The 15,680-nt window shown below is 48.7% G+C and overlaps 4 protein-coding genes across 4 annotated transcripts; 2 read left to right on the forward strand and 2 right to left on the reverse strand.

Moving 5' to 3' along the window:
* Nucleotides 1-357: 357 nt before the first annotated feature.
* Nucleotides 358-2,790, forward strand: ATNIH1004_009048 (putative DNA 3'-phosphatase Tpp1; the record flags this gene model as incomplete). Its single annotated transcript, XM_033573649.1, has 9 exons — nt 358-451; nt 511-668; nt 734-846; nt 947-1,252; nt 1,308-1,435; nt 1,565-1,704; nt 1,873-1,933; nt 2,166-2,296; nt 2,626-2,790. The coding sequence occupies 9 exons, from the start codon at nt 358-360 to the stop codon at nt 2,788-2,790; spliced, it is 1,296 nt and encodes a 431-aa protein (XP_033424201.1).
* Nucleotides 2,791-3,795: 1,005 nt separating this feature from the next.
* Nucleotides 3,796-5,403, reverse strand: ATNIH1004_009049 (uncharacterized protein; the record flags this gene model as incomplete). The annotated part of the gene is made up of 2 exons (XM_033573650.1): nt 3,796-4,991; nt 5,094-5,403. 2 exons carry the CDS (start codon nt 5,401-5,403, stop codon nt 3,796-3,798), a joined length of 1,506 nt encoding a protein of 501 aa, XP_033424202.1.
* Nucleotides 5,404-7,773: 2,370 nt separating this feature from the next.
* On the forward strand, nt 7,774-9,060 carry ATNIH1004_009050 (M20 family metallopeptidase; the record flags this gene model as incomplete). The annotated part of the gene is made up of 1 exon (XM_033573651.1): nt 7,774-9,060. One exon carries the CDS (start codon nt 7,774-7,776, stop codon nt 9,058-9,060), a length of 1,287 nt encoding a protein of 428 aa, XP_033424203.1.
* A 450-nt stretch (nt 9,061-9,510) lies between these two features.
* On the reverse strand, nt 9,511-11,813 carry MNS1 (glycoside hydrolase family 47 protein; the record flags this gene model as incomplete). The annotated part of the gene is made up of 3 exons (XM_033573652.1): nt 9,511-10,490; nt 10,574-11,218; nt 11,306-11,813. The coding sequence occupies 3 exons, from the start codon at nt 11,811-11,813 to the stop codon at nt 9,511-9,513; spliced, it is 2,133 nt and encodes a 710-aa protein (XP_033424204.1).
* Nucleotides 11,814-15,680: the final 3,867 nt, after the last annotated feature.

The raw sequence follows: 15,680 nt of genomic DNA on the forward strand, positions 1-15,680 counted from the left end.
AATTGATCGAAGATTTGTATGATGGAATTGATAAAGTATATAAAAGATATCTAACGATCGCCCGTTGCGACAACAATGTACTATAACATCGCTACATAAAAATAAAGCTCAGCTCACCACCCTTCTAACTGCATGGATGTTCTTGAATCTCTTGAATCCCGTGACTGTACTTGGTCTGTGATAGAGCATGTGACTTCGTGAAGCTTAACGCGCGTCTCTGCGCGTCAACGTCCGCCCAACCTCGGAGGAGCCTAGATTGATCTCTTCTCAAAGAACATCTCTACCAGGATCCTAAACAGACCCCCTTCCCTCCTTTAAACTATTTTTAAAATTCTCCCTCGACCTCAACTAGCAAGGATGGTCGGGGCTCGGAGCACAAAGCGGGCACTGTCCCCAACTCGCCCTATCTCCCCACCGCCGCTGAAGAGAAAGGTCGAATCGTCCATGACAAGTAAGTGTGCATAATGATATAATGTTATGAAGCCGCCGCTCACCACTGCCACACATCAGAAAAAACTGTGTCCTCATTCTTCACACCGACGTCACAGAAACAGCCCGAGCAAATCACCTGGAGGATTGTGAACAACAGTCTGGTGATTGGGAAATATGTTAAAGACCCAGGTCATAAACAACCTCTGGAAAAGCCAAGGATTGCTGCTTTTGATTTCGTAAGGGAAATTTTCATTTTCTATCAATGTTCGAGAACAATTCAGAGACTAATAGATGAGGGAAGGATTCCACCTTAGTTTCGACCGCTTCTGGGAACACGTTCCCAAGGAACGCGTCGGATTGGAAGTGGTGGCATGCTTCTGTGCCTTCTCGTCTCAAAGAGTTGGACGCGGATGGGTATGTGAAGCTTTGTGCAATGATCTTACAAGACCCGTCACTACTGGGGGACCGGCTACTTCATTGATTGATTAAATTGAGGGCTGACACTTGTTAACAGATACAAAGTTGTTATCGTGTCGAATCAGAAAAAGATTAGCCTACAAAAGGAGGTGAAAGGAGGGCGAAGTGATTCTAAAAGCCTTACGAACTTCAAGGAAAGAGTGGCAGCCGTCATGAAACAGCTGGATATTCCTCTATGTGTCTACGCTGCCACTCAAGATGACGAGTACCGGAAGCCAAGGCCTGGAATGTGGAAGGAGTTCTTAGATGACTATGACTTTGACGTGAGTGGAGTAGACTTGTCGGAGTCAGTCTTTGTTGGAGATGCAGCTGGACGGCCTAGAGACCATTCCCAGGTCGACCGGTAAGTCGGGCCTCAGCGGAAAACAAGCAGTCTCAGCCTGACTCTCGCATTTAAGAGGATTTGCTGCGAACATCGGGGTTCCATTCAAGACGCCTGAGGAGTTTTTCCTAAATGCTGCCCCGGAGCCACTCGTGGAACCATTCAACCCTCATTTATATCTGCAGTCTGACCCAGCGGATAAAGGTGCGTGAGGAGAGTCAGGTCTAAAACACCCAGTCCACCCAAAGGTGGCTGTTTACCTTTATCTTCACCTCTTTACCTGGTGAGCAAACTGCAGAAATTTGGCAGGTTTTGCTAACCTTGCTCGGACAGTGGACGCAGAATTTTCGCATCAAAGCCCTCTTGAACTGATAATCCTCTGCGGTAGCCCTGGAGCGGGTAAATCAACCTTTTACTGGGATTACTTGGAACCATTGGGATATGAACGAGTGAACCAGGATATCTTGAAGACGGTACGCCAGCAACCTACATCCGTGCTCAGTTCCTGGGCCAATGTATACGTATCCCCCCCTGGGACTGAAAGGAGTGCCAGCGACAACAGTTTTTTTTTTTCTTTTTCTTTTTTCCCTTCGGAAAAAGCAAGAAGAACCGGAAAGAAAAACTAACGAAAGGATTTTCAGCGACCAAAATGCATCAAAGTGGCTAAGGAACACCTTGCAGCCAAAAAGTCCGTAGTAGTTGGTATGTTATTGCATGACCCTTGCATAGTCCAACGTTTTACAACGGAATCATCCCATCTTTCCCTCCCGACTCTCTCTTGTTCTTCGTTTCTTTCCTTTTTTTGGGTGCCCCCTCGTCCCATGCAAGAAAGACCGTTTGGAAATTCAACGGCCAACATGCCACTCCTTACTGACTGAAACTTCCCGACGCGGGCGGGGAAATTAAAAAATCCTAATAGACAATACCAATGCAGACCCGGAAACCCGATCTCACTGGGTCGAGGTAGCAAAGGAATATCAGGTTCCTATTCGTTGCGTATATTTCTCTGCGTCGCCGGATCTTTGTCGGCATAACAATGCTGTCCGTGCTGCAAATCAAGACCTGGTACGTGCTACCTACTTTGTCCGTAGATCCGAGGGCACGGTTACACACGCATATACTGTCGTACACGCAGCTGGATGAAGTAGATTGCATGGGTGATATGCATCGATGACTCCCCTAGTTGTCTATATTCTCCCCCCCCCACTCTCTCTCTACCAGGGATGAAGGCAGAAGAGGGGGGGACCTGTACGTTCGGGCCTATACTTTCGACCGGTATCGGACTGGACAACTGTCTCGTCCTGCGTCTCCGTGCTTGTTTTATTCCCATCGTGTTATGCCGATGCAATTTCTTTCTTCTGAGTTGATGCATCTTTGCTCATGTCATTCTCTAGAATCCGGAGTCTCGTTCCTTACTCCCGGGAGTCGCTTTTGGTGACTTTCTCCGCCGATTTAAAGCGCCTTCCTTGTCCGAGGGGTTCGACGATATCGTTCGTGTCGACTTCCGTTTTCGAGGGAACCCCGATGCAAAACGAATCTGGAGCCAGTATTGGATTTGATCCTTGACGAAATGGGGTTCGAGGATGGTGTACAGAGTAGGTAGGTGTCTTAAAGGGGGGGAGATTGATTCATAATTGCCAGGGTCTGCATATAATTAGGGTCGCATGCAGGATACCAAATTGTCCGGAGATCACCAGTTCGTCGGTTGGCTCGGTTAATTTGTTCTCTTGTTTCGCTTTGAAATACATGCATCTAGCAAGGCCTGCCTGCTGTACATATTTTTGTTGCAAGGAGTTCGGCAGTCCCGTTATGAAGAGCGATATTACTCACATATAATTATCTAGAAGCTGGGTATTAACGAATTATATATATACATATACAGAACGAATAAAATCAAGAATGATACTTTTTGTGAGACACCCGAATATTTCTATCAGATACAGCGGGTCATAATCACGTAGGGGGAGGGGGGGTATAATAGGAAATGGAATGCTTGGAACACCGATGATCAGCAGAGACGCCCCTCTTCTGTTCTAGACCCTCATTTTCTTTTCTTTTCTGGGGGCCTGCAACACTTCTTTCACATTCCAACCAGACAGAACTCAATGCATAAAAGACATCGCTCGCAGACTTGAAGCAGATGCACTTGGTAGTACATCGAAGGACTGTTACATGCGGATGGGGAAAGTCGTCCATGAAATCGAGGTGACTGGAAGAACAAATGAAAATGCAATGCATCGTGCGTTAAGGAGCGAATTGTGCCCTGTGAGTCAGTAGTCACAGCCACGGGTCATCAGTCATCAATATCGGATCACAGATCAGAGACAACGGAACAGAGAAATGATCAAAAATAGAAGAAAATATAAAAGCAACATTAATCATCACACGCTGAATCATGTCATCCAGGAGGCGTAAGGGATCATTAGATGTTGTACATCAATAAAGCCTCGCACAGTAATTCTATTGTCGTCGTTAGGGCAACAAAAAAAAAAAAAAAAAAAGGCATAGAGAAAGATGAAGTATGCTGCAAGAGTCTAGCTCTTGGTGTTAAAAATGTCAAAGTCTCAGGGCCGGGACACAAGGTCCTGGAAAAACCTGAGGAAGCTCCGTTTCAAGGAGCGGCTCCGACCCCGTCCAGAACCCGTCGTCGCCGGCGCAATCTTCATGGGCCCAACTATCTCTCCATCGCCCAATTCGGGAAATTTGTCGTCATGTAGGCGGGGGATTTTTAGTTGTTCGCATGGATCGCAGTCGGATTGGACAAGACGTAGTTCGGGGCCTTGAGTCGCTTCTAATTGCGATAGCATTGTCTCATGGTGGCGTTTCCATTCGCAGTTGATCGACTCCCACTTCTCCTCGGTGAGCTTGTAGATATTGGAAGTGATCCCGTAGTGTTCGCCCGTGCGGACCAGATGTTTGGCGAAGTTGCACTGGGCGACATCCCATTGCGCTCGTAGTTGCTGGAAAGATTCCAGATCGTATACTTCGGGCACGTACGGCTCAGGCTGGATGGTGAAGTTGGCATGCCCGAGTTTGTTCGCCCATTCATCATTGGGATCCGACAACACAAAGGGAGAGCCTTCGCCGGACACCGTTCGTGTCGTGCTGGCGCGTGGGCGGTTGAACGATGCCACAGACGGCTTGGATGACAGCGGCGGCGAGGGAGCGGTGGCCAGGCGTGGTGGATCTGAGGGTGCAATGGCGTCCGAAAGATCCTCCGACATGTCCGCCACTGAGGGTGATTGCAGAGGCGAGTTGACACGGGGTGCAGCTGGGTACACTGGTTCAGTACCCATGAAGGGAGGAAGGAGCGGGGTAGTCGCTTGGGGCGCCGACTCCTCCTGGCTCTGACGATTGGCCTTGACAATGTCGATGGGCTTTGCACCGGATTCGCTGATGCGCTCTTCGAAGATGGTCCTTGCCGGCGAAGGAGGAACGGTCATAGAATCGACTCGGGAGATGGCGACCCCAGTCGGGCTGGCCAGTACAGAGGAGGCGGAGTTGGTACGGGATCGCAACTCAGTTGAGACGGCATCCACACCGTCAGGGGCGTCGGATGCATGCCGGGATCTCCAGCGCGTGGAGATGGTGGATATGCGAGACCCGATACGCGAGAGGCCTTTGGCGGAGATACTGTCCGAACGTCTCTTCTTCGGGGAAGGCGGCACGTCCATTCCGGCATCCGTGAGGTCGTACTGGTCCGAATAGTTGACAGGAGAGAAGTAATCTTCCAGTTCGGACACACCCTGGTCGAAGTGTTCTGGGTGGGTTAATAAGACAGGACAGAAAAAAACGATCCCTATGAAATACAATCCGGAGGAAAAAAATTGAGATACGGGGGCTGGGAGCAAGGGAGACATACGGAAATATTCTTCCTCGAGGTCCCTCGCTTGAGCCCCACAGGGTTCTTCTTCCTTTACTCCTGTCAAGGGATTCCTGGAGGCGCTTTCCATAGAATTACCGTGACCAGGGGATGAAACTAAGGAGGACACGGAGCTGGAGAAGCGGGTATGGCCTTTGGCCGAAAAAAGTGAGACAGCAGGGGAGACGGGGGTGGACGAGGTGGCTGTCAGTGGTGACGGAGGCGGTTGTCGCGACGAAGGCGATAGTTCGGCCATAGCATCGCAACTGTCACGCCTTTTGGCGTCTAGTAGTTGCGAGAGTTTGAGCATGACGCGAGAACGATATACTGAGGACTCCTTTCACGAGCAGCAAAGTTGACGGAAAACAAAGGCGAACACACGAGGGAGAACTTGGAGTGGCGTGTTTAGTTCTTATGAAAGCACATATCCACTTGTTGGCCTGCGCGTGTTCCAAAGTGTACTGATTTTGAAACAGAGGGGAGGAAAAGAGGAGAAAGAGAGACAGACAAAGACGGCCAGAAAGAGCACGAGAACAATGAGCCTTTATGATTCCCAACGGCCCAAGAAGACGTGGCGTGGCGGTGAAAGACGGGACGCGAGGAAAGAGACGAGCACCGACTGACAGGATAGGGCAATATCACGACCAACCGGCAGGAGCACTGGGGGGCAGGAATTGCCTGACGCGAACAGGAATGACTGGGCGAGGCGGGGAGAATGGCAGGCGGCAGGGTAGACAAGAGTGAAGACGTGGAGCACGTCAGTGGATGCCGCGCGAACAGCTGGCCCAAGAGGCAAGTGACAGCTCAGTGGGCTGCAGTCAATCGAAAGGCGTTGGGAGGTTGACAAGAATGGATGGAAATAGAGGAGAGGAGAGGAAAAGAAGAGAAAGAGGAAGAGAGAGGAGATAGAAGAGAAGTGGAGGAGAATCACGAGTTCTGAAAGAGTCAGTCTGGGAGGGGAACACAGCCTTGGTTGTCTATCGCATCGACAAAAAATCCTAGGAATTGCACAGTTCTTGACAGTTCTGATCCATATCCCTGATTTTCTTTTCTTCCTTCTTTTATTTGTTTTTTACTCTCTCTCTCTCTCTCACAGAGACTTTCTTTTTTTGTATCTATCAAGTCGCTTGCTCTTCCACCTCATTTCTGCCAAGCATTCTTTTGACAGTCATCCAAAAAAAAAAAGATATATGTATATTAATAATTAAAAAAAAAAAAAAAAAATATAGCGGGAATTTACCGAAGCATGTGCAATTGCTCCGTTCAGTTCCGTGGGTCGGTTTACACTTGCCACGGTCCTCCACCCTTGGCTGCTGCTGCTTGGTCGAATCGTCCGTCTGCAGCGGAGAATAGACGCGTTACTTCTGTACGATTTAGTATTTCCCTCTGGTCGTGCTTGGTTAACCCCCAGAACCCCTGGCATAGAGGATACAGACAGAGGCTGGACAGAACTGGGATACATCCGGTAGGCCGATATGATATGTATTATGACCTGTTTCCTCCGCCTGTCCAACGGCGCGTCATCCAACTTGGCTTGTCAGCTTGGTAAGAAAATAAAAATAAAATAAAAATAAAATATACATACAAATATATATATATATATATTTTAAAAAAAAGGCACTAAGCAAGCCAGAGACCCATCGTGAAGCGACAAGACAAAGAATGGTGTCTAGACTCCAACCGACTCAACTGGTCCCGCTCAGAACTCCATTGCATTGACATAGCTCCAGTGGCAGACTCTCTCAACACTGTGCGACCAACATTGTTATTCCTTTTAGAAACAAGAGCAAAAAAAAAAAGAAAAGAAACGAAAAGAAAAGAAAAAGGTCCATAACCTATCATCTCCATTGTACAAGTCTCGTTGTACCTATCTCATAGTATTTGCGGATCTTAATACATTTAAATTCCCAGTAACTGCTGCTGCTGCTGCTGCGCAATCAATCAATTATTGCTCTCTGTGTCTCCCCCTTTCCCTTGTTCTCGCCTAGTTTAACCCACAGTCCCCAAGGAGTAGATTCATTGTTTGTGGACCCTGTACAAAGTCGTGACCATTCTGGCGTCTCCCAAACTCTGGTGCCGACGTCAGATCCACATGGGTCAACCACCCTTTGAAGGTTCGGAGCTAGAAAGGCCGAAGAAAGAAAGGAAGGATGAGGAAAAGAGAAGAACCCTGGGCAATTGCCGGAAAAAGAACGGCTTGCCCCCAACTATGAACCATGGTTCTCCAGTAGGGTTCATACCTAGTTGCATTTCATTTGGTGATAGTTTGGTGCAGTACAGAAACTGTATGGTGACCTCTATATTGGATATGTGATTTGTAGAAACCTCCATCAGTCATCATGCCGACTGATTACCGATCAGACTCAGAATCTCAGATGCCGGTTGGTTAATCGGACGTGCCATCGCCGTGTAACAGACCATAAAGCGTCTTCCTGTCCATAGATCACCAAGAAATCTGACGATGGTTTAACTTTCTTCTTCTCTTCCTGCTACAGTGTACTCCTGCTGCTGGTGTTGACGAGGATGAATGACGCCATCCAAGGAATGCAGCACGTGACATCATGATGTGCCCGAAGGAGTCACCATCAACGGCTTCATCGTGACTCCGCTGTTTGCCTACTTTCTGCCTACCAGGGAGTCTGTGTCCCTCTGTCCATCCTCCTGTCTCTCATCCCTCCTCATGAAATCGGTCTCCTTCTCCTTTCTGCTGGGAGCTGCCACTCTGGCAGTGGCTTCTCCGCACCCTGCAATCCCCCAGAGCCCTTTGCAACTCTCCTGGCCACCGTCCCCCGCCAACTCCCTGGACGACGTCATTAATGCCTCGCCCTTCCTTTCTTTCCATCGAGACATTGTGCAGATTGCGTCCGTTTCCGGAAATGAACGCCATGTTGGCTCTTTCGTGGCCGACTTTCTCCAGTCCCACAACTTCACCGTCATCAAGCAACCGGTGACAGGCAAGAAGAATGGCCAGCACCGCTTCAATATCTTCGCTCACCTTCCCTCCAGCCGGCCGGAGATTCTCCTCACGAGCCACATTGATACCGTTCCGCCTTACATCCCGTATTCGCTCAACCGCATCGACCACGACTTGCCCACGGATGACGCGGCCACCATCCGCATCTCGGGGCGAGGCTCCGTCGACGCCAAAGGCAGCGTGGCCGCTCAGGTCTTCGCGGCCCTCGACCTGCTGCAGGATCATCCCGATGCGCCACTGGGTCTGCTTTTCGTCGTCGATGAGGAAGTTGGCGGAGACGGCATGAGGGTCTTCTCTGAGTCCACCTTGAACCCGGCCCCATCCTCCTTCCACACCGTCATCTTCGGTGAACCTACCGAACTGGCTCTTGTCTCCGGCCACAAGGGCATTCTAGGCTTTCAGCTCATCGCCAAAGGCCAAGCTGCCCACTCTGGATACCCCTGGCTTGGACGGAGTGCCCTCTCCGCCATTCTCCCGGCCTTGTCCCGCGTCGACCAGCTGGGTGATACTCCCGCGCATGAAGGCGGTCTCCCAACCAGTCCCAAGTACGGCCGCACGACCGTCAACATCGGCAGGGTGGAAGCAGGCGTGGCTGCCAACGTGGTGCCTGCTTTCGCCCGCGCGGACGTCGCCGTGCGTCTGGCAGCCGGGACCCCGGACGAAGCACGGGAGATCATCCGACGCGCCGTGCAGGACGCCACCGATGGCAATGACGATGTGTATGCTGACTTCACTACGCACTCCGGGGGTCACCCGCCTCAGGACCTGGATACGGATGTCCCCGGGTTCCCAGTGATGACGGTGAACTACGGCACCGACGTGCCCAATCTGAAGATCCACGAGCGGCCGGACGGCCCTGTCCGCCGATATCTATACGGACCTGGCAGTATTCACGTTGCCCATGGGGACAACGAAGGTCTCACCGTGGCGGAGCTGGAAGAAGCCGTTCGCGGATATCGGAAGTTGATCGACGCGGCTTTGAATCGGAAGTAGTTTTAGACCCATGTATATACACTTCCTGGTAGTCAAGGATTTGGTGTCTGGCATCTACGAAAGTATGTCATTTCATCGCATCACGACACGAGCTTTATAGTTTCATGCACAAGTAATAGCTCGGGTTTCACTTCAAGAAAAAGACCTGGAGGGAGGAAAAAATGAAGAGCAAAAGACCGAACCTGGATGTTTTTTGTTCTATTCTAAACAGGAAACTGTAAAAGACACGGGTTAGATCCGCCAGCAGAAGAGAGCTTCTATTCGAAAAGCCAAACCCTTTATATAGATCAGCAAAGGGGCCGGCACAAAAATCCAAACCATGAGTATAGGAGCGATGGTATGCTCCTCTCGCCACACTCCATCGCTCACAAAACGAAGTCCATACGTTATCTCCCTATTGGGGATAATGGTAATATTCTCAGCAATCACAACGCACAATCGAGCTAAACATTATGGATCCCTAAGTTTTCGTGTCCATCCCGTCTTCAGGTCGCCTCCTAGTTTGAAACGAGGCATGGGGTGTGCTTCGGTGTTGAACACGTTCTCTTCGAGAGAGAGAAACTCTCGATCGGAGAACAGAAGATAGAAGTATTTGAGGGTTTCAGCCATCCAGAAACTCTCCGTGTTGTCTCTCTGTCCTGGAGGGAGGGTGTTGCAATTCGACAACGAGGTGAAGCCGACAATGCGCGGACGGCCATGGGAACTGGTGCTCGAGTCAGCCTCCGTTCTGGAGTTCGAGGAAGGTTGATCATTCTCGACAACGGCAGTGTGGCGGATGAAGGATTTGAACATCTCCCAGCCCCAGTGCCGATAAGTTTCGTCCCCAGTAATCCGGTACATGTAGAAAAGGGACTCGACTGTTTCCGGTCGTTGCAGATTGTGCCGATCTTGGTTGTGGATGTTGATATCATTTCTCCAGTTCAATGTTTTATCGCCTAGCGGATAAAGAGGCTGGGACTGAAGGGGGAGATCTTGTTGCTGAGACTCTCGATTGCCTGTAATCATGGTGGAGTGGGGATACAAGTCGCTCATCATTAGCGGAGTGTCATCCAGCTTGAAATAGGCAATTTCAGGAGCAAGTCCCGTCGACGTAGCGAGATACGTCGCCCAGCAGGTCTTCATTAGCTCACGCGCAATCAGGATCTCTTCATCATGTCTCTGGGTCCATCCGGGTGACTTTTTGGCTACCGACAGGGGCATTCCGCCAGTTGCACCCAGGGCAATTGTTCCAGGCAAGAAGCAAGTCAAATGATCCATCTTTGGTAACAGACTCTTGTGAAGTCCCGACGGTCGTTCGCCCAGGACCAACAATCGAGCGCCTTTCGAGTACGCGAGTAAGTGCTTGCGGATACCCGCAAGGGCCTCATCCCACATCTCCTTATACACCGGCTCTTGCTCTGAGGTCTGAAGATACTGCTTAATGAGATACTCTGGAAGGCATTGGAAGTCAGTGGTCTTCTACGGAGAATGGAGACTTCCCGTGGAAGTCACTGAGGGAAGGTCGAGTCCGTACCATAATATGAGTCCCCTCTACTGCCTAGACGGATATTGTTCCCCGTAAACTTCCCAGTTTCCGGGCTGATGAAGATTGGTAACAGACCATCCTCCATTTTTTGGTCATCCACGACTTGTATGACCTTCTCCACAATCCGCCAGTATTCCGCCTCGCCAGTCAGCTTCGCAAGGTATTTGAACTCCAGCTGCACTGAGGTAGCCTCGGCGGTGGACGAAGCACCCTTGTCAGCATGCGACGGTATCCCTTCGGAGGTGTTGAGGTTCACACTAGCATAGGGTATCCCAGATAAGGATTCAAAGGCCCCCGCCAAGCGCTCTGCCAGGTCGGTTGCCTTCTCGATATACAGGTCCTCCCCGGGTGCGCCTATGTCGTCGTCGGCAACCGGGGCGAGGTCTGGACGAGAGGTAGAAAGATAATGTGCTGAAAGAAGGCCGCCTAGCATGCGAATAGTCGTCTCAAAAGTGTTCACATCATGATCCTGATTGTATCGTAGTGAGTAGTGAATCCAACTGCGAGCATGTTGGACACGCGAGGTCAGATTCATAATCATCATCGTGTCTAGCGCATCGACAATCTGCCAACCCATGCCACCGGCGACCATCGTCTTTCCACCTTTAGCAATCGGGTGATACTGATCCAATCCTATTGGGGAAAGTTTGTGTTAGCAACGCTGGTTTTCCTAATTGCTTAACGGATCGGCTGTTGGGAGGAAATTCCTCCCTCACATACCCCATGCATACTGCTCATAGCCATCCCAGCTGACGATGAAAGCATCCCTGACCTTCTCTCTTCGTGCATTCCAGTCAACAGGCTTTTGTTCACCACCATCATAGGCGGGTTCTGCGTCGTCGAAGCGCTGTACCCAGGCCCATAGCTCCTCCCCTTTGGCCGAGTTGGGCATCTTCAAACCAGATCTACCCCATTCATCAGGCCTAGATAGGTAGAACCAGACGAAGGCCAGAAATAACAACATAATCCCTCCCTTTAAAAGCTTCCCCCGTCTCCTTGACCCGGTGCGCCGGGGAGCGAAAAACGGCTTATCCTTGTACATAGGGAGGGTACGACCGGCACCGAATACACCGTTTAAATTGTTGGCTATCCCAACTGATTGTGAAAGGCCATAGCCCGGTAGCCCGCTGGTTCCAGGGCTCCGACTCGCAGCACGCCAATTGTTGCTGTCGAATGGTCGCTGGGGGGAGGAAAACGAGGGATTGTTTGGAGGATACGGGAAAGGCATGTCCCATCAGTCGGTTGCTAATCTAGTATCTCCACCTGCCAGTCGCTAAGGACAGGCTTGGAAGGTCAAGTCGCTCTAGGAAGGAAGTCGTATGGATATTGGCATTGGATGTTGTCGCCTTCGGCCCTCGTTTAAATGAGATTCTCGTTATTCACCACTGATTTGCCACAGAAAGACCTCTACCTTAACATAGATCACTAGGTAGCGCTGGGAGGAAAATTGTGAAAGGGATTCAACTGGAAGAAGACAGAAATATCAAGTTAGTCGGCAAGTAATACGTGTTACGACACTCGAAGGATGTAGGAGTAACGTAACCGAAGCCGATAGCGTTTGTTGATCCGGGAACCACCAAATGGCTGCAAACCGATCCAAACATTTCAGCCATTCGGGGGGGGCCAAAGATTCAAGCTTCATCTCGCCGTTAGCTAGTGTAGCACATGGGGATATATGCAGACGGTCATATACTGCGCAGGTAGGTATGAAGCGTAGAGAAATATTATTTCTCTAAGCCTAGGATATCAGTAACTTCAGATTACAACTCGCCGCTTTTAAGGTGTGTGCGAGTGCTACCTACTTTCTGAGCCACCATTGATTCATAAATAGCCACTAAGATCTAATAATTATATAATTTAGTGGTATCTTTAAGAACAAGTCAATTAATACTTTATTTAGACTATACTATTGCTGTTATGGACAGGTGCCTATAAAGAAAATGTATTAATGTACTGAACGAACCATGGGGTCCACCCGATAAATCCAAGGCAATTTTGTATTTAATCAAGATTTAGAAAGAAGTAATAATCAGTTACGTTATGTTTAATAAGTAGGCCGGTTGCTATACTTCTATATTAGTCCCTTAGCGGGCGTTATAATTCTTATAAGTACTCCCTATCTTCTATGGATGGATACTCTGATATGACTACAGTATATCAATATCATAGGAACTTTTTCTGCTTAATACGGTCTATCATCAGTACAGTTAACTAGCCTAGCTTCTTTAAGAACAACATAGTATGAGGTCGAACTACGGTGATAGTTCCTCGCAATAGCGACAGCTTGGGGACACGTAGATAAAAGGTATATCTGGAGCTAGAGATGAGTTTAGATAACTAGAAGCCGAGAATTGTATTACAGCTGCTCGATCACGAACTCCATACATAGAAAAGCAGTGTTTCTTTAGCAAATACCTAGCACATTTATTTTTCTTCCGAACGGATTGCTCCCGATATTGCCTGAGGCAATCCCCTATGTATCGAGTCACCATGACATCTATAAAATTTCCCTCGCCTCCAAACTTCTTCCCCTGCGTCCTACTTTCCACTATTCGCTCCCCCACAACAGTCCAGTCACCTCTCCCTTTGATAAAAGATATATAAATCTAACCAGTTGCTCTACGAAGCCGCTAACACTTCGCTGTTCCCACAGGGATTGAAAGCCCAGCCAGTACAATGCAGTCACATTCCATGTAAACAGCACCAAGCTTCCGCTAGGACAGCGCTGAAGTGGCCCCTCTCAAGGCTTCTTCTGCCCTATTCCAAACATCTTCTCACCACCCTGCATGCACACTCTATATTGATTACATTCCTACTATCCCAGTGAGCTCAATAACAATTGCCTTGCATCATGCGATGACAGACGAATTCATTCGGTGCCTTAATGATGATCAATATTTGATATCGAAGGCACGACGTTTGAGTGAAACCTATTAAAAAGCAAAAGCTGTGCAAGTCGAGCATATATCTTTCTGAAAGGCACCGAAGGGTCTCCCCTCAGTTCCGGGTGATCAGTCTTCGCGCCAGTTCACCGTTATGTACGGGTCGCTATATTGTAACATCCCACCCACCTGCCTTAATGACGAGCCAATGTCGGGATTTTTCGCATTCTGAAAGGCAGTCCAGGAATAATAAGTTATGTGGAGTTGAGAATCATGCCTAACATACAAGCCATCCTCTACTGGGCCTCAGATCGTAAGAGAGATCGCTTGCAGATGGCTGTTGACTACAGCCTAACAAGAGCATGGTATTTCTGAGAGGCACTAGAGTGATCTAAAATTGGGCCGCAGCTGAGCATCATACGCGCAGATAGAACTCTTATCGTTGACCCGAGCCTCGGATTATAACAAGATCCTGGGAATCACCTGCCTTGATTATTAGTATTGAATATAGCTTAAACAAGTGCATGGATATATTACTGAAAGGCATCACTAGGTCCATATAGGACGTGGTCTATCGAGTATCTACTCGAGGAAGGACAAAAGACGAAAAGGAATTTTGCAGAAGCATGAGAAGCTTGGAATTTTGGGTGCGAGGCTGCAACACTGGAGGCCGCCTATCGCGACTTCCTATAGCTAGCTCTACGGGCGTTTGGGGAAACGACCCGCTCTGTCTATCCTACTCCCCGAGTAGCTACGGTGGGTTCGGGAGCTTAATACGGAAGGTTCTCATGATCTGACAAGAGACGAAAGTGATTGTGTTTTGCCATGTAGCAGCCAGGATTAATTGCCATAGGAAAGAGACTGTTCCCATGCCCATCGATAGACATCTTCAATTAAGGCTGCTGGCATACTCCGTACCTACTTTAGACAAAAGGGTGAGAGCCTCCAAGCACAGCTTTATATAAGACTGCTGACATCAAAAGCTTAGATCCTCTTTCTAAGTATTAATGCCCAGTCTTCTGCCAGGTGCTACAATACTCTATAATTATCTACGATTATGCAATAAAGCCCTAAAAGCTTCTCAAAGGAGAAAATTTTTGTATAGCAAGAAACGACTGATAACTAGAGGGTATATATAGTTTCCCTTGGAACACATACTCACTATATAGTCAAACATTGAAAACGGGATCAAATTAAGGCATGTATTGTTCCAGCCAGTCTGAAGTCCATTCCACTTGCACTTCCTCTTTTCGCTCGGCTCCATCGCTGAGTATTGTTTTTCCTTCTCCTACTTGACAGTGCCGTACTTCGCAGTCTAAAGAGGCACTCATCGGCCATTCTACATTTATTTTATATCTAGCAGCCAGCTCCCGCTAGGAATTCATTCCTGAGCAGCCCAGCCATCCAGTACACCAACAAGTTATCGAGTCTTAGGGTAGTCACGAATCCCGTTTCTACCACATATCTGTACGGAATACCTCTCCGATAGCCAATCATTACATCTGATACTAAAGATTGTCTTCAGTTGACAGTAGGGAGAGTTTCTCTGCCACGCAAGGAAGGATATCGTAATTGTGTGAATGCAGTATAAATTTAGGCTGCTTATTATTTTCCGCGGGTAACTCTTTTATTCGAGGTCAGCGAGAGGCAGAGCTTCCTGAATTTGCTTCTATATGTCAATAAGGGTTCCTTTGCGGGTGCTTTGTATGCTACGCGGAGAGTGTACTTTGGTGTAAGAGGCTTATTTGTCTCATGGTTTATATAATAGTTTTGAAGTTACTCCTGCAGACGCGCGCAGAAGCTTCGATCTCGTACCTGAGGACAAAGCAATGTCCTGCTGTCCTGCTGTGGATTTGCAGAGGGAGTTGGATGCCAATGCTACCTTGATCCAGGTAATTATCATCAGCTTTAGTATTTTTAATAATATTGTCTTTTACGAAAATGATCCTATAAGAGGTGATGAATAGGTAGATGCATCGTCACGCCAAGTGATTTATTCCAGGGCAATATCTAGCGGAGTTAGTATACATCAACCTAGGGGATTGATGTTTTGCGTGTACTATCCCGATGATAGATTTGGCCTACTCTCTGAGTCAATGTTGTCTCTTACTATGGGTATCAGCCCTCTCCTACCTTTACCTAGTTAGTCAGTCGTGGCTCCACTTGACGATGTGAGGCATATCCTGAAATCGCCCTCTTCAGCAGAGCTTCTA

This window comes from Aspergillus tanneri, assembly GCF_003426965.1.
Source record: "Aspergillus tanneri strain NIH1004 chromosome Unknown AapTan_6_pilon_pilon_pilon, whole genome shotgun sequence".
Lineage (NCBI taxonomy): Eukaryota > Fungi > Ascomycota > Eurotiomycetes > Eurotiales > Aspergillaceae > Aspergillus > Aspergillus tanneri.